Source organism: Schistocerca serialis, chromosome 5 (genome assembly GCF_023864345.2).
Source record: "Schistocerca serialis cubense isolate TAMUIC-IGC-003099 chromosome 5, iqSchSeri2.2, whole genome shotgun sequence".
In the NCBI taxonomy this organism is placed as follows: Eukaryota; Metazoa; Arthropoda; class Insecta; order Orthoptera; family Acrididae; genus Schistocerca; species Schistocerca serialis.
The window spans coordinates 299,473,737-299,492,457 of NC_064642.1; the positions used below are offsets into that span (position 1 = coordinate 299,473,737).

At 41.1% G+C, this 18,721-nt stretch overlaps 1 protein-coding gene across 4 annotated transcripts in view; it reads right to left on the reverse strand.

The window, feature by feature from the left end:
- LOC126481604 (UDP-glucosyltransferase 2-like) overlaps positions 1 to 18,721 on the reverse strand; it is a 725,388-nt gene that overhangs the window by 47,874 nt on the left and 658,793 nt on the right. For 3 of the 4 annotated variants that reach the window (XM_050105474.1, XM_050105473.1, XM_050105475.1), the window contains one exon: positions 3,566 to 5,662. The exons of the other annotated variant lie outside the window; for it this stretch is intronic. In XM_050105474.1, the coding sequence (XP_049961431.1) occupies positions 5,383 to 5,662 (280 nt within the window). In that variant the 3' untranslated portion in view covers positions 3,566 to 5,382. Of the gene's footprint in view, positions 1 to 3,565; positions 5,663 to 18,721 lie in introns of those variants that run through there. 4 annotated transcript variants of the gene reach the window in all.

Sequence of the window (18,721 nt, forward strand, 5' to 3'; positions counted from 1 at the left end):
ACCAATAAATCTGAAGGGGTTGCGATGGGGAGTTTCCCTTGTAAGAAGTTTTGGAATGAAGTCTCGATAAGCATGGAGAAAATTTTTTACGATCAAGAGTGCATTGCCGGCCGCGGTGGCCATGCGGTTCTAGGCGCTCAGTCCGGAATCGCGCGACTGCTACGGTCGCAGGTTCGAATCCTGCCTCGGGCATGGATGTGTGTGATGTCCTTAGGTTAGTTAGGTTTCAGTAGTTCTAAGTTCTAGGGGACTGATGACCACAGATGTTAAGTCCCATAGTGCTCAGAGCCATTTTGAACCATTTTTTTTGAAAAGTGCATTAAGTGAACTAATAACGAAATTAGTAAATACTTCGAGGAAGTTTTTAGAGTTGGTGTAGAAAGACAGATAACCTTGACTGTGGAACTATAGGCGCATCGAGGAAAATGAAGGCACTACACACACTACAAAAGATGAAAGAAAATAAACAGTTGATGACGGTTCTTAAAATCGTATTTATCGTACGCAGTATTGCCAACACAGAAAAATTTATTCCGCTAAACTGAAGTTAAAATTCCGCTAAATGATTATTATTGTTATGTACCCTCCTAAAAACGAAATTTCAATGCACTGATAACTTACAAAGAAATTATTATTATTATTATTATCATCACTTCTACTACTGAAAGGAACTTTACTAAGTTCAGGTTCCACTCACCACGTTAATGTAGTTCAAGCCACAGTATTTCATTTTCCTCCTCATCCTGCAGTATGTTGTCTGCTGAAGTACTGGGATCGAGTGAAGATCTCTCTGGGACATATGCTCTCATGGTGCCGATTTCTAGGAGAACATTCGTGACAGCACTTATCAACACGATTAAGACCAGCTCTTATTGTAATTATGGCGTTCACCATAATAGTAGTTAGTCTGTTCCGGAGGGACATTTTTATCAAATTTAGTTGGCTAAAGGCCCTTCCCAACTCTGCATTGGACCGTGGTAAAACCAAAAGCATAATAGACAGATATGAGAGTTCTTGGAAAGGATTTAAGCCCCTGGCATCTCTGTGTGACCTACTTTTATTCCAGAACGCCGCAGTATTGTTGAATTGTTTTCTCTGGACAGCAGTGAGCCTGGAGCAATGAAATTCAATTTCTGTTACTGCACTGCCTGACAAGCCCATTTCCTTAGCCAGCGATACTATCGGTTCTTTTATCACTCTCAAGCATTCTCTTGGAACAATTAAGGATACTTTTTGCAACACTTTTACATTTTGGGGCAAGCGGCGTTGCAACTCAGAAGCAAGGGAAACAAGGAAATGTTCACATATTTTCCTTACAGCATTCTCAAACTCAGATGAAATTTTGTTGGAAGTATTCTTATCCTGCAGTAAGACTTTTACTTCATGACCTAAGTATATTCTTGCCAACGTACTGTATATTTGCGAACATCTGCTGTTAAAAGATCGCCTCTATACCCTGGCACAACAGTTCTCCTTACGAGCCCACTGATTAGTAAAACAACATTGTTTAGGAGCCGTGATTGGTCTGCAGAATTTGGCTGAAATTCCTTATTTACCAGCTGGCATTCTTCCAAATAAGGTATCACAAAAGTAAGATAAATTTTGTTCACGACATCATTGCACATATTATGGAGGATTTGGGCAGTGTAGCACTTCTCATGAAGCGCTGCCATAGCAAAGTGTGTTTTTAGATCAAGCCACTGAGACAAAGCACGAGAATCAGCCTCTAAAATACACATCCATTGTGTATTGCACTTCTGAACTATTTTCAATGGATTAGCTACGTCATTTATTGCACTGAATAACGAGATGAAGACTTGAAAAACCAAGAATATGTTCCTGACAACAAAAATTCCAAATTCCGGTGCAAAGTTTCAGCTGCGGCAGAAGATACCGCCAGCTCCAAGGAATGGCAGACGCGAGGAATTAAGACAAGATGAGGAACTTCTCCTTTCAAATTCTGGTACACACCATTATTGATGCCTACCATAAATGCTGCATTGTTAGTGTCCAAACCCCGCATTAAATGAATGTTCAAGCCGTACTCGTTAAACAATGGTTTCAAACCATTGGTTACTGCCCCTGCGTTGCCTTCCTCTAACTCTATCATTCCCAAGAATGTGGAAACAATGCGACCTTGGGCCTCAGAAAAGTATATCACACACGCAGTTAACAATTTAGTGGTACTAATGTCTGTAGATTCATCCAAAAGTACACTGAATTATCCGTCTCCTATGTCCTTTTTCAGACTGACCTTGAGATGTGGGTAAATAATGTTTTTAACCACACCACTGCACTTGCTTATATGCAAACGCATCCGCGACATGGCCAGCACCTATAAACCACCTTTTTGAAAGGTATCAGAGGTGAACCACAGATCTTATTGCGGAATGGTTAAATGCAGCTTCTGCAACAGAAACTTCATTGGACTGCGTAACTGCATGTGCATCTAGTTTCAACTGCCCCTGTGAAGAGACGGATGCTGCAGCTAACACGCTTTTTGGTTTTTGAATGATTCAATAAATCCGACAGACGCGAATTTAAATTGCACTGGAAAAATCGAATTCGCACACTTGAAGGATCAGCGGGGATCTCAAGAAGCCAGTCTTTCAATTGTTTGTTGCTAAGCCACTCTTTTCTAAGCTTTTGGGTGTATTTTTTGTCCTTTTGCTTCGACATTTCATGAGACAACTAATAGAAAAAGTAAAGAAAATCGCTAACGCGATTAGCTGCACCATAAACATTAACAATTCAACATTATGTACTGCATCGACTTCGGTGCACGGTAACTTGTAACTGCAATGCTAAAAGCAAAGAAGTAAGACTGGAATGGATTGTTCTGTTGTGTTGAGGCAGGGAAAACACGACATCGATATCGGATTATTAAGAGTTAGCTGGAGCCATATTGTTGTCAGTTTAGGATTTTTCATGCTAAATATAATTTCAAATTGTATAATGAAAAGACTGAATTAAACGGAAAAAATATTGTTACCGACATCAATCCACAAATCCGTTAAAAAATCCGTTGACCGCTAAATGCAAAATTTCCTCCACTGACAGTGTGTAAAATCCGTCAAATTTAGCGGAAGTTCCGCTAATTTGGCAACCCTGATCATACTTCCTCACTGTCAATAAATAATCAGGCTGAATTATAACAAACATATATTGCAAAGGCTGGAGTGACTTTTGTAAAGGAATGTTTGACCAATAGTGTGGACTGTAATCCTTCAGTGCACTATTTGAGCATGCCTTACGAAGCGTTTCAAATTTCCATTTTAGCACTCATTCTTCTTCACACGTACACACTGCTCTTTTACCATCATGATTTTCTGTAAAGAGATTTTTAAATTTGAAAGAACAAATCAATGTATTTACTTAATTAAGATGTTCTTCACAAAAGTTGTCGCTCCAAACTAACCAAAACCTAAGTATTTTTTAAACTGAAATTAGATTTTAGGGGTTCAGTAGTTTGGGGAGTACGTCGGAAGATAGATAAATAAAACAACAAAAAAGATACAATAAGCTTTATTTACAACTCTAGTAGCAATAACAAGTTTTCTGCTACAGATTAATGTAATACATTACGTCATGATTAGCTTGGTTCCTTTAACTATCTGAAAATTATCCCAGACACGTCGCATTGTTGCATTTTTCTGTATGAGCTACTGTTGTCAGCTGCTTGTGTGTGATGTTGTTTCTAAGTTACAGACTTGCAACACTTCCCTTATGGAACACAAGTTTGCTGTTATGCACATGGGTAAATGATTAACCATGTTGAGCATCTTCTCTGTTTAGCCGATATGACTGTTGCGGCGCTTTTGTGGCGCTGACACTGAGGTAAGTTGCTCTAATCTGAGTGACAGGTAAAATTTTCATCTATGGTTCTTGACGCGTGTGCAGTTCTTGAGCAACAAAGTGTTGGGCAACATCGTGCTTTGTAAACTGAGGGCATCTGAACATATGTACGGTGAAACGTCCGTGCGCTGGAAGGCCTCAAACTTGGTGGCCATTTTCGTGCAATTTGAGAGGAGTAGGCTATGATCTAGCACCAGATTTCAACATCCTCCTTTCTTTAATTCCCATAACCAATCATAAAAAAAAAAGAAATACAACAGAGCAATAGTAGACAGTACAAAAACTCATGAGGACACCCACACGACACAAATACACTTGAACACTGCATTGGTGGGAAATAGAGGGTCATACATTATTACTTTGTAATTTTCACGAATTTTCTTCGTTCACGGTTTCAATTAATGACTGAGCAGAGGCGGAGAATACCTGATGGAAGGTGGTTATTCTCTTTACGAAACGATATTTCTGATGCAAAAATAAATACGTATAGACAGAAAAACAAAAAGAGAAAAAATGCTCACAAGTAGGTCTATAACAGTTAGTGAGCCGTACAAAGTTAGAACCGGAGTTCCTCACAGCAATGGTCTTTCGACAGTGCTTTTTCAAAGTTGCATAAAATCTTAAGATACTGGGGAGAAGCAATACGAGGGAAAAAGAGCCACAAATAGTACTACAGAAATTCTCAATGGAGTTATGGCGAAAACGAGACTATAAATTAAATATGTGGAATTTATGCACCGTGGAAAAGAGCACAAAGCGGAAAGAAAGAGAGAAATCACAAATTTAAATTCGTAGATGAGCGGATCTAGTCCATCGGACTAGAGGTCATAATCAATAACGAAAGGTTAAGAAAGTACTGCACAAACTAACATAAAACGGTTACGGCCAAATTTATTGAAGCAGTAATTAAGCCAGAGATACTGTGTGGACGGGAGTACATTAAGTTGAAAATGTGAAAAAAAATAGGAAAGGAAAATTAAGCGGCCGAAGAAGAATAACGAAAACACCTGAAACAAGAGAAAGAACAAAGTTTAGCTCACAGACAGATTAAAAAACACAAGGCTAAAACCTTACGGACGCCTGCACACACTGAACAATAGGTTAACATAATAATTTGTAACTTCATTTTTAGTTTAAGACAGCTACAGCCTGGCTGGAATAGACAGGACGGCATTTCAGAAGCCTTAAAATCACACATCGTCTGGAATGTATCTGAATCTGCGTAAATTCAGCAAAATTTCGGCTGAGTTATGAAATTAATCCCTTAAGAGGATAATGATTGACTATGAGAGTGCATAAAGAACTCTGGTGATGGAAAGAAGAGAAACGCAGTTCTAAGACGACTACAAATGGTAAAAATCGTAAATTTATGAAAGAGGGACTTATGTCAACGTTTTCCTGCGGTATATCCAAAGTGAGTGAGAAAAAAGGATGAATGACTGCCAACAGGAATGTCCAGGAAGCGACACACTCTCGTCCAACAAAATCTCCTTGCGGTTCACACGAACACTGGTTGGTGTGGTGGTGCTAGTGCGCCTTCGGCTTGCCGGGGGAGCCCCAGCACAGTGTGGTAACTCTCCTGGTGAGGAGGCGGCAGCACAGCAGGACGGAGGCGACTGCTACCGCGAGTGCAGCCAGCACGTCGAGCAGCAGGTACTGGGGGAGCGGCGCATCCACTGCGGCCGAGCGCAGGTGGGGGGCGCCGCCGTGGCGCAGCACGTACTCCGACCAGAAGACGGCCGTCTCCAGGGGCGGCGTCCGCCAGTCTCTGAAGGCGCGCGACAGCTCCACGGCGCGCTCCTTGTACCTGTCCGATAGTCACACGCTCAAGTCTCGCACTCGGGACGGCAGTACGTCGTATACCAATCGTCAAAGCACCAAGAGAATTATATCGACTGACTTACGCCGATTTACGACGGGCCTTCAACAATTAATGCAACACATCTTTTCTGAAAACAGGTTGCTTTTATTCAGGATTCCAGTACACCATATTAGTCTACATCTAAATCTACATCAATACTCCGCACGCCACCTGACGGTGTGTGGCGGAGGGTACCTTGAGTACCTCTATCTGTTTTCCCTTCTATTCCAGACTCGTATTGTTCAAGGAAAGAAAGATTGTCGGTATGCCTCTGTGTGGGCTCTAATCTCTCTGATTTTATCCTCATCGTCTCTTCGCGAGATATACGTAGGAGGGAGCAATATACTGCTTGACTCCTCGGTGAAGGTATGTTCTCGAAACTTCAACAAAAGCCCGTACCGAGCTACTGAGCGCCTCTCCTGCAGAGTCCTCCGCTGGAGTTTATCTATCATCTCCGTAACGCTTTAGCGATTACTAAATGATCCTGTAACGAAGCGCGCTGCTCTCCGTTGGATCTTCTCTATCTCTTCTATCAGCCATATCTGGTACGGATCCCACACTGCTGAGCAGTATTCAAGCAGTGAGCGAACAAGTGTACCGTAACCCTCTTCCTTTCTTTTCGGATTGTATTTCCTTAGGACTCTTCCAATGAATCTCAGTCTGGCATCTGCCTTACCGACGATCAACTTTATATGATAATTCCATTTTAAATCACTCCTAATGCGTACTCCCAGATGATTTATGGAATTAACTACTTCCAGTTGCTGACCTGCTATATTGTAGCTAAATGATAAGGGATCTTTCTTTCTATGTATTCGCAGCACATTACACTTGTCTACATTGAGATTCAATTGCCATTCCCTGCGCCATGCGCGCTGCAGATCCTCCTGCATTTAATTTCAGTACAATTTTCCATTGTTACAACCTCTCGATACACCACAGCATCATCCGCAAAAAGCCTCAGTGAACCTCCGATGTTATCCACACGGTCATATATGTATATTGTGAGTAGCAACGGTCCTACGACACTCCCGTGCGGCTCACCTGAAATCACTCTTACTTCAGAAGACTTCTCTCCATTGAGAATGACATGCTGCGTTCTGCTATCTAGGAACTCTTCAATCCAGTCACATAATTGGTCTGATAGTCCATATGGTCTTACTTTGTGCATTAAACGACTGTGGGGAACTGTATCGAACGCCTTGCGGATAGTCAAGAAACACGGCATCTACCTGGGAACCCGTGTCTATGGCCCTCTGAGTCTCGTGGACGAATCATTCTTGGCTACAAAACATTATTTTTCAACCTTTTATCCGTTCAATGCGACGGCCTAACGTTTCCCTTCTGGGAGGTCCTGTGTGCCCTCATGTCACCACTCTACCGGTCGACATCGGAGTCAACGTCTTGTTAATCAATAACCTCCCCACCAACCACATTCTGCTTCTCGCATTGGGGCAAACAGATGTGCAGTGGTTGGCACACTGGACTCTCATTGGGAGGACTACCGTTAAAACCCGCGTCTGGCCATCCTGAATGAGGTTTTCCGCGATTTCCCTAAATCTCTTCACGCAAATGCCAGGACTGTTCCTTTGAAAGGGCAAGGCATATTTCGTTCCCATCCTTCCTTAATACGAGCTTGTGCTCAGTCTCTAATAACCACGTTGTCGGCGGGACGCTAAACACTTCTCTCTTCCTTGGTTCAAATGGCTCTGAGCACTATGGGACTTACCATCTGTGGCCATCAGTCCCCTAGAACTTGGAACTACTTAAACCCAACTAACCTAAGGACATCACACATCACCCAGTCATCACGAGGCAGAGAAAATCCCTGACCCCGCCGGGAATCGAACCCGGGAACCCGGGCGTGGGAAGCGAGAACGCTACCGCCCGACCATGAGCTGCGGACATATCTCTTCCTTCTCCTCCGTAAACAGATGGAAGTCGGAAGCGGGCACGCACCTCTGATAACCCAACAGCTACGTTTAGTTATTCAGGGAGGTGTTTGATTGTGAACTTTGATCACCTCGAATGAGCGTTCAAACAGGAAGCTGTGTGCAGTCGGTCGGCACGCGGGTGATCGGACAGGTCTGCTAGACCTTGTTGCGATGATGACAGACGCCTTCCCCAATGACTCAAAGTTCTTTTGTTCACATCCAGGTCTCAGTAGATATTCTGCAAGCGCCTACGAGTATCTACGATGCTTTGGTTTTCCGCCAAAAGAAACGCAGCGACAGCTCTCTCCTCGGAACGTGTCTCCGTTATGGTCGCCATTTTGAAGGTTACGTATAGCCCCACCACAACTTCATGAAACTATAGGGGATGAAGCGGGAATATTCTACAATGTCTCACAATAAATTCTGCATTTTTTAAAAACCGAAATTGGCCGATAAAAGGAAATGTGTTACATTACTTATTGAACGCCCATCGTCGTAGTATTAGCGGTTCTATTAATCCATGCATCACTTTTACAAGTTACTGGTGGCGTCATGGTACCAGAGGTGAAGAACAATAACCGTAGTTCACACATCGCAAACTCCCGATTATCCAGGTGCGGATTATCTCGTTTGCAATCTGCTTTGCAAGTTAGTCGAGCATGGTTCAGCTATACTTGTCAAAATTGTAAATTAGGTATGTGGTATTATATTGTTGTTATTAGAAGGAATGTTAACGTCTAGAATACACTACTATGCATGTGACTGATGTTACAGCGTCGGAAGACGACTTGGGTCCCAATCCCACTGCCAGACACCAAGAAATATTTTTCCGTTGTTTCCCATTTCATCTTCCGGTACATTCGGGCACTCCGTCCTTGCTACACGTTCGCGGTCGATTTTCTGTGTATATATTGGTCAGGACGTTTCCCTAGGAGCTAAAGGTCGCTAATTTCCAATCGGTCGTTTCCAGCGTGTAGCACATACACTATCTCATCAATAGTATCTGGATACCTATTTGTAATGCGGAACACTTCGAATGTGGACTAGGCGCTGGATGTCACCTGAGTAACAATACCATCACGGATATTTCAACCATTCTAAAGCTGCCCAAGTAGACAACTGGAGATGTGACTGAGGAATGGAAACGCAAAGGAACAACCTGAGGTAAACCAAGAACAGGCAGACCTCACGCCCTGACCGACAGCGGTCGTGGAGCATTGCAGAGGGTAGATGTAAAAATTATATGAAATCCGTGAAAATATGACTCGGGAGCTCCAAAGTGCTACCAACAGTCCGTGTGCGTAAGGAGTTAAAAAAAATAAAGGACAGTGATCCAGATATTCAAATAACGTTTCTGTGGTCAGTGCTAAGCGATGATTCAGGTGGTGTAAAGAGAGAGGCCACTGGATGTGTATGACTGGAAACGAGTGACTTGGAATAATGAATCACACTATACCCTGCGGCAATCTGATGGAAGGTTTTGCGTTTGGCAAATGCCTGAAGAACGGTACCTGTCGTCGTGCATAGCGCCAACAGCGAAGTACGGAGGAGGTGGTGTTAAGGTATGTGTTTCTTTCATTCTTAGGGTGAGGTTAGCTTGTTACCCTTAAGAAAATGATAAACGCGGAACGATATGAACACATTTAACAGCACTTTATACTGCATACAGTACAGGAACAGTTCAGAGACCATGACTGTATCAGCATGACAATCTAAGATATCATGAAGCATTTGTGAGGCCGTGGTTTGTGGACAGTAACGTTTCTGAAATATACTGACCTAACCAGAGTCCCGACTTGAACCCAATGATGAATTAGAAAGTCAACCTCGCTGCATAATCCAAGTTCAACATTCACTACCTTCTCTGGATTCGGCTCTTGAGGAGGAATGGGCGGTTACCGTCCTCCACAGACGTTCAGACATCTCACTGAAGGTGTCCCCAGCAGATTTCAAGCCGTCATAAAGGCGAGGGATGGTCATAAGACAGATTAATGCCCAGTAATATGTGTCTGGATCTTTCTACTGAAGAAGTGTAAATAAGGTAGTGGACTTTCAAAAGAAGTCTGCAGTATGTTTTGTAAACGTAGGTCATCCGGATCATCGAAAATCCGTATAATCCGGTAATTCAGAACATATTAGAATGACTTGCGTTAAATGCCAAAAAAACACACATTGTATTTATTTTAATGTAAATAAACGTTATACATTATTTTCACATAAATTATGACGAAATACTGAAAAAGTAAAACGAGTTTCACAAGGGTCATTTGATAAGTCTGGTAAATTTCCATGAATGAATGGAATATTTTTGTTACGCCTTCCATGATTGGTAAGCTTGATTATTCCAAAGATCTTTTAAGGAATTTCAGCAATGTACAGCGTACAGTTTACCGCTGACAGCCGTTTGAATTGGTCAGTGTGTCGACTGCGATTCAAAATTGAGAAAACCGAGTTTCTTGCTGTTATTAAAATTTTCATTTGGAGGGTTAGACTGCCGCACAGATCAAAACAGAACTGGATGAAGTTCACACGGGCGGAATCATGAGACCACTTACTTTTGGATCAATGAATTTAAACGTAACCTGACAATCACCAAAGACGAGGAGCGCTCCGGTCGTCCAAATAACGTCACCACTAAGGAAAACAATTAACAGAATCTGAAGGCTGGTGAAAGTGCGCCGAAGGAAGCTAAGGCCATTTTGTCAGCTGGTAAGGTGGTGGCAACTGTTTTTTGGCATTCCCAAGGAACAATCGTCATAAATTATTTCGAAAAAGGGAGAACCATAACTGTACCCTACTTTGCTTCGTTGTGGGATCGTTTATAACTTGTGTTGAGAAAAGAAAATCAAGGCTGGCACGCAAAATACGCTCTTTCATTAAAACAATGCGCCATCCTACACATCTGCGATAACAACAGCGAAAGTGCGTGGTCTGACCTTTGAATTGGTTCCCCATCCATCCTATTCACCAGACTTAGCTCTAAGGGACTTCTTCCTGTTCTCTAACTTGAAACTTTGACTTGCTGGGAAGGAATTTTCATAAAACGATGAAGTGATGGTTCCAGTCAACGAATAATTTGCAGAGTTTGACAGAACCTATTTTTCCGGTGAAGTAAGAAGGTAGGAGGATCATTGGACCAAGTGCGTTTCCCTCAAAGGAGACTATGTCGGGAAGTAAGGTGATATGTTTACGAGACGAACATTTCTTCTTGCATGTTTAGCTGACGTATCAGACCACCTACACAATCCAATAACGAGTGAGTTTCATGTCAGCCCGATTAGTATGTTGTTTATTGGGTGCAGCAGGATCACACAGTCGTTTCACCAGCAAAATTTCGGACGAAGTATTTTCCACCAAGTGTTTCAAATAAATAATTATTTTTTCCACCTGCGTTGTGGCATGTGTTTGTATCACAGTGTCCTCAGATTGAACACCAACATCACTGTCATCATTATCGTCAAGCAATCAAATGGCGATAATTTCATAATGAGAAATCATTTCCTATAGCAACCTGTCATCTACGTCATTAACAGAAACGTGTGAGCCTGCTGGAAACCACACAAATGCTTTAACGATATAGTTTCTGAACAGTTCTCCATTATCAGCCTGTGCAGAGCCGCAAACTTTTTGTCCTTACACAGTACCATATACTTTATCTTTGATGCAATTTTACATTTCCAACAAATGGAGGTAGTACAGTTCTCTATAACTCAGCGTTAACTGGCACTGTGTCAAGATCCGCGAAATGGCAGTTGGTTGAATTTAAACTGAATAACTGACGTCGTCGAGTGTTGCCGCTGTTACTGTACTAATTTAAATTCGGATTCAGGGTTGGATAAACGAAGCTATTATCGAAAATCAGTTTTCTGATAAAAACTGATTTCTGGTAAAAACATGTGCATTTTGTATTATTCGTGTTTTACGTTTAATTGTACAGTCTTGGGTCCGCGTTAACCAGACGAACTAGTATAAAGGTACGAGGCGAGCTCAGTAATTTTTAAGGGAGAGCCAGATAGTAGCAGCAAGCAAAATAAGCCACCAGTTATGGAAGACATAAATCACACAATGATAATACAAGAAATTACATATTTTGATCAGGGAAGTTCGGAACGGCCAGTCACAAATTACCTAGATAATACTCAGAGATCAAAATGAAGCAGATCCAGTATCGAATGAGATATGCCATTATGACGCAATAATTCAAATGTTTCAAATGGTAAATGGTATATTAGTATATGCTTTAACCCATCAAATGCACAAAGTGATGAACAGCAAGATAGATTCTTCAAATAAAGCAATAAAATGTGAATTAAAAAGGGAAATACTGCCACTGTAAAGTAGGATGAACTAATTATACCTTGGAACAGATTCTTTGAATGAATTAGTGGGCAATAAAGTTAAAGAAATTACCGACAAGCTGGAGTTGTATGCTAATGCTCAAGCAACTGTTTGTTATAACCTTACGGAGAAAATTAATCATGAAATTAGGATCGTCAGCGGAAAGCAAGGAACCATGAGCAAGGATATTCTTATTGAACCGAATCAATCTGTAGACATTATGAAGGGACGAGTTCAAGCAAACAGAAAGTGCTGTCACAAAGTTTCCAGACAGCAGTTGACAACCAATTGTCCGATATTGTAATTACAATTAATACAGACTTTCATGGTCTAAGCCAAATCTGAGAGAGTAACATAGATCATCAAACCACTGACCTTAAAAACGAAGATACAGAGAGTTTGAAATCCGATACATAATAAATAAATAAGAACGTTGAAGGTCTAGAGAATATCAAAAGCTCGATCTGACAGGAAAAATCTACCCAGTCATTTAAGGACGTGCATAGATAATTGATTCCTTGAACATTCCCTGAAAAGAATTACATATTAATTGCACAAACAAAACTCAACAGATACAAGCGTAATTGGATATGTGGTGCAGTGGAAGATTACGAAAGCTTAGAAGAATTTTGTAGTATATTTGAGGCTGAGTTTTGGTCACACAGTGAGAAAAGCGAAGTACACTGCCGGAAAAAAAAACAATATACTCTTTTAGAGGTTTCTAGTTCACTCAAGATTTATTGTTGCAATAGTGCGTATGGCGTACATGAAATGATTGCGTTTACAAAAAAACGATCAAATGTGTGTGAAATCTTATGGGACTTAACTGCTAAGGTCATCAGTCCCTAAGCTTATACATTACTTAACCTAAACTATCCTAAGAACAAACACACACAACCATGCCCGTGGGTGGACTGGAACCTCCGCCGGGACAAGCCGCACAGTTGATGACTACAGCGCCTCAGACCGCTAGGCTAATCCCGCGCGGCGATTACGTTTACAGATCAATAGCATAAGCGGTTCAGAGGTACCAGGTATCGACCCATGCTGAAATAACTATATTAGTGCGAGGTGTAGCCTCTACGGGCGTCAATACAGCTGGCATCCAGTCGATCGTACAGATTGCGAAAACTGTTCTTGGATACGTTATTCCACGCCTGCCTGACCTGTTCACGCAGTTCTGCAAGAGCTCTTGGTTGACGTGTCGCACGACCCAGTTCTCGTCCCATCATATCCCACACATTTTCGATTTGAGGCAAGTGCAGAGCTCGTACTGGCCAAGAAAGTTGCTGCACGTCTTGCCGAGTAAGTTGGGTTTCAAGGGCAGTGTGTGGGTGAGCATTATCCTGTTGGAACAACTGATCACGGGTATGCCAAAATTCTGCACATACCGAGAATTAGCTAGCATCCCCTCCAAAAACATCAGTGGTGAATGAGAGTTGTAGGTTTTCGCACGCCAGACCATATGGCCTGGGATGGCACCAGTGTGCCTTGGACGAACCGAATCTACAAGACAGCGTTCACTAGATCTACGTACTACACGCAAACGACCATCACTTTCATGCAGGCACAACGTACTTCTATCGCTGAAGACCACGGCGCACTTATTCCTCTTCCAAATGATCCACTGACGGCACCAGTGCGCGGAAGACGGGCTAGAGGTGTGCACGCCCGTAGTCCCACATCCAGTAACCGGTTCCCAATAGTTCGTGTTGACACGTCTGGGCTCACGTCCTCTCGTCCGTGCTGTGGTAGCTGTATGATCTGCCACTGCTGACCTCACAGTACGACGATCCTGGCGGGCGTCTGTGCTCTCATCTACGGCGCGAGAACGTCCACGTGACCACTGATACCAGTATTGTTGCAAAATTGACGCAGCATGTACAACTTGTGTGGTAATTCCCCAAAAGGACCATCAAACCACTCGGAAGGCCTCAGTATGTCCCGTTTCAAACGCGCTCAAGGGTGTAGGAAGCACTTATGTATTTCTGTGGCGTGCTTGCCTGTTTGCTTCACGCGATTGCACCAAACTGAGCCTCCTGGCTGTAAGCACTCCTATAAAAGAGTAAACACAAGTGGCGCTCCGGTAGCTATGCCTCTATGCTTTCCGTTGCCGGACGACTTGAAACCATTGTCATCATTATCGGTATCAGTGCATCTACTAACTTCCAAGGTAGCATATGCCTTCACTGGATCAAAATCGATGTCCTCTTTCCAGGTGTACTAGTTTTTTCCGGCTGTGTATCAGGAATTCCTGAATGCTCCTCCATATCGAACAGACAGAGAAAATGATACAAAATCTTGATGTGGACAACTATCAGAAGCGTTGAGAATCTAAAAGATCTTTTAATAGCAGAACATCTGTTGCACATACTGCATATAAAGTTCCCTAAGAATATTCAAGGTAACTCTGGTTCTGGCAGACAGTGGAAGTCAAACCAATGTTGTATCTCAGTCGTTTTACGAACATCTTAAAACAAAACCTGATGTTGTTGAAATGCCTGTTATAGCCGTGAAATTAATAGCTATCTATATAGTTATCCCATGAAGTCACAAAATTTCGCGCGTTGTTTCGACCAAGGTGTTACTTTTGAACACAGATTTTTAGTAATACTTCAACTGAGTATGGAAGAATGGATCGATTGAAACACAAGTGATCGTTGACTATAATAACAATTGAAGTCAATTTTGATGCAGTAAATGAAATAGCTGACAATGAGTAAAAACAACTGTGACTAGTTATGTTGCCTGCATGTAATGGGTTAGGTAATAGAGCAGAGTACTATCATGTTCAGAACTTCAATAGGATTTCCTGTTTAAAGGATGAATTACAGACATACTAGACCAAGTTTTGGAATCATCACAAAACTGGGAAGTTTTGCACAATATTCCGATTCAGTATAAACAGCTATTTACAGATTAACTAGACACACACTGCAATTATGAGTATAAAGCAGAAACTGTATCGCACGAGCCATTTCGCGTGGATTGGTATCATATACAGTTATCTAAAAAAGAGACAGTGCAAAACGAAACAGACGATGTGGAAGAGTGACAGAATGACGAAGGATGTAAGAGCCAGTAAAATAATCCAATCATTGTAGCAACTAAAGAGGATGGTAGAGTTACAGTGATGACAGACACATGTACTCTGAAGAAAGCTGTTAAACGTGAGACAGACTGTCCAGAATCTTCAGATGAGATGTTGCAGAAATTTCATAATTTACAGTATGTGTTAAGTTTAGATCTGACAGCGGGCTGCTGGCAAATTCCTTTGGAACAGGAATCGAGAAAATTTATGGCTTTTCTCTTAGCCGGGAAATGCTATCAGTATAACGTTATTTTTCTTGGACTGAACATATCAGAGTGGTCTTAACAGCGTATTGGTAAATGAACTGACTGCTGGAATTACAATCTATGACGATGATTTACTGATAGCAACTTGTTTGTGGGAAGATCATTGCGATTAATGAACAAAGTTTTCCTTGAATTTAGAAGTGGTGCAGTGACATTAAAAATAAAGAAATTCAAGTTTGTGAAATGAGAATTACAATTTTTAGCCCTTCTTATAAAGACATCAGATAACTAAACACCCTCATAAGGCAGAAGCAACAACAATGTGCTCGCCTCCAAAAACGAGAAAACAATGAAAAGTGTTTCTAGGATTATGCAAATTTTATCGCAAATTCATGGAGGGGCAAGTTTCCAATGATTCAGATTTTTGTCATTTGCTAAAGGAGATAGTATTTGTTGGGGGCAGCCAAATGCCGAAGTTTAAGGAAGTTCTCATGAAAGATCAAGTTTTACATCACTCTTATTTGATTTTACCATTCAATGTGAGAACAGATTCTTGCAAATAACGCATCGCAGTTCATGCATTCCAAGAAGCACAGGAATAAGAAAACGGAAAGCATCGTTCAATAGCTTCAGCGAATAGAACACTAAGTACATGTAAAATTACACATTTTCTAAGAAGAAAGCCTTAGCGACTCTTTAGGGTTTTGAAAGAACGAAACGATTTTTGTGGAGACACAAAGTTCTGGTTCATACTGATCATAAGACCTTTATGTTTTTAAAAGAAATATTGTCTGCTCCGCAGCAAGATGGTTGTTATTTACACGAAAATTTGCCTGTGATATATATTACGTAAGACAATCGCGTCACTGACACATTGTCTTCATTACTATGGGATTCTAGTAATCCAGTCAGCAAAAGTAATATAGAGAAAAATTTTAAAATAAAGCATTTAGAGGATGTCAAAGAGGGAATGAAAATAAAGAATGTATGTAAAGGCATGTGACACCATCAGAATGTGGATGAGTGTTTGAAGTTAGTTAAGATGAAGTCTTACGTCACAGATAGTGACTGTGTGAAGTTAAGAGAATACTACATGACATATACTACCTTTGCGAAAGAATTAGAGTAGAGAAGAGTGGCGTGTATGTCGGCCAGTCAAGTAAGAGTCTGATCTGATCGACTATTGTCATATACGTTTTGGCGATTGTGGACTGAAAAGTTGAGTACATACGACAACAGCAGAGTCCGTGACTTTCAACACGTAATGAGAAAGGTAACTGAGAGGATATGAACGTATCATAGGCGTCAAAAAGTAAAAGTGACCAATATGAGTGACTGTGATCCAATGCAAAGTTTTCAACATGGATGTATTACGAATATTGGCTACCAATTTGTGTGGACTGTTACCCATGACCTCTGGCAGCTTCACATACATATTTCCAAATTCGTTGAGCTAAGTACTTTACGTGTAGCTACGGCTAAAACAGTGTTCCATAAAATTGTAGAAGATTATTGGGAAGCTGAAATCAGTATTATCTCATAATGGACCTCAATTTATTTTTAAAATTTGGAATAATGTTATAAAGAGGGAATCACTAATCACGTATCTTCCTGCCACGTAACGAGCGATTTAGGCAGATAATTTAAATGTAGAATCGAAAAGTGTGATGGAAGAATTAATTAACTTACCACCATGACACGACCTGGATATTCCCTCCCCCCTCCAAAAAAAAGTGAAAGCTTGCTGAAGTGAGGATTAAAAGACGTGAAAAGGATCTCAACCAGCAGACTTCTAATTAGGAGACATGCAATTTGTTAACACATGAGAAACTGAGAGAAATAGACAATGTGTCTGTGGTATCCAAATTCCTATGGAATACTAAATGTGTGAGACAATGTAGAGCTGAAACGTTGTCATAGCAGAAATTATTGGCTGAGTGTACTAAGTAATTTTATGCGCAAACGACTGAAGTGTTTAACATATAATACAGTATGTAGAAATAAATCAATTTTATCAAGTTTTCGACCAACATTATTCATAAAAAGATTTTAGTAAAGAGCAAACAGCTCCTTGCTGTAATGGCTGTTATGTTAGCTAAGAAGCCAAAACATTTTCAAGTTTTCTTACTAAATTATCAAAAGAAACTTGATTAGAACAGTAATCCACCACGATAATTGTTAGCTGTAAACGAGTTAATAACGTATGTGAAGTGTAGATTCAGAAGTACTGATACATTTTGCATCAATTTCGGATTAAACAAAATGTTGCCAATGTAAGAGATCGCTAAATAAGTTAGTACGTGAAGACTGGACACATTAAGTGAAAAATGTTCAACAAATGTCGATACATTAGAGGAAGTGCATGATATGATGCTGAAATAATTACTTCTGCTTTCAAGAAAAGTAGTTGTTGTTGTTGTGGTCTTCAGTCCTGAGACTGATTTGATGCAGCTCTCCATGCTACTCTATCCTGTGCCAGCTTCTTCATCTCCCAGTACCTACTGCAACCTACATCCTTCTGAATCTGCTTAGTGTATTCATCCCTTGGTCTCCCTCTACCATTTTTACCCTCCACGTTGCCCTCCAACACTAAATTGGGGATCCCTTGATGCCTCAACACATGTCCTACCAACCGATCCCTTCTTCTAGTCAAGTTGTGCCACAAACTTCTCTTCTCCCCAATCCTATGCAATACTTCCTCATTAGTTATGTGATCTACCCACTAATCTTCAGCATTCCTCTGTAGCACCACATTTCGAAAGCTTCTATTCTCTTCTTGTCCAAACTATTTATCGTCCATGTTTCACTTCCATACATGGCTACACTCCATACAAATACTTTCAGAAATGACTTCCTGACACTTAAATCTATACTCGATGTTAACAAATTTGTCTTCTTCAGAAACGCTTTCCTTGCCATTGCCAGTCTACATTTTATATCCTCTCTACTTCGACCATCATCGGTTATTTTGCTCCCCAAATAGCAAAACTCCTTTACTACTTTAAGTGTCTCATTTCCTAATCTAATACCCTCAGCATCACCCGACTTAATTCGACTACATTCCATTATCCTCGTTTTGCTTTTGTTGATGTTCATCTTATATCCTCCTTTCAAGACGCTATCCATTCCATTCAACTGCTCTTCCAAGTTCTTTGCTGCCTCTGACAGAATTACAATGTCATCGGTGAACCTCAAAGTATTTATTTCTTCTCCATGGATTATAATACCTACCCCGAATTTTTCTTTTGTTTCCTTTACTGCTTACTCATTATACAGATTGAATAACATCGGGGAGAGGCTACAACCCTGTCTTACTACCACCCCAACAACTGCTGCCCTTTCATGTCCCTCGACTCTTATAACTGCCATCTGGTTTCTGTACAAATTGTAAATAGCCTTTCGCTCCCTGTATTTTACCCCTGCCACCTATAGAATT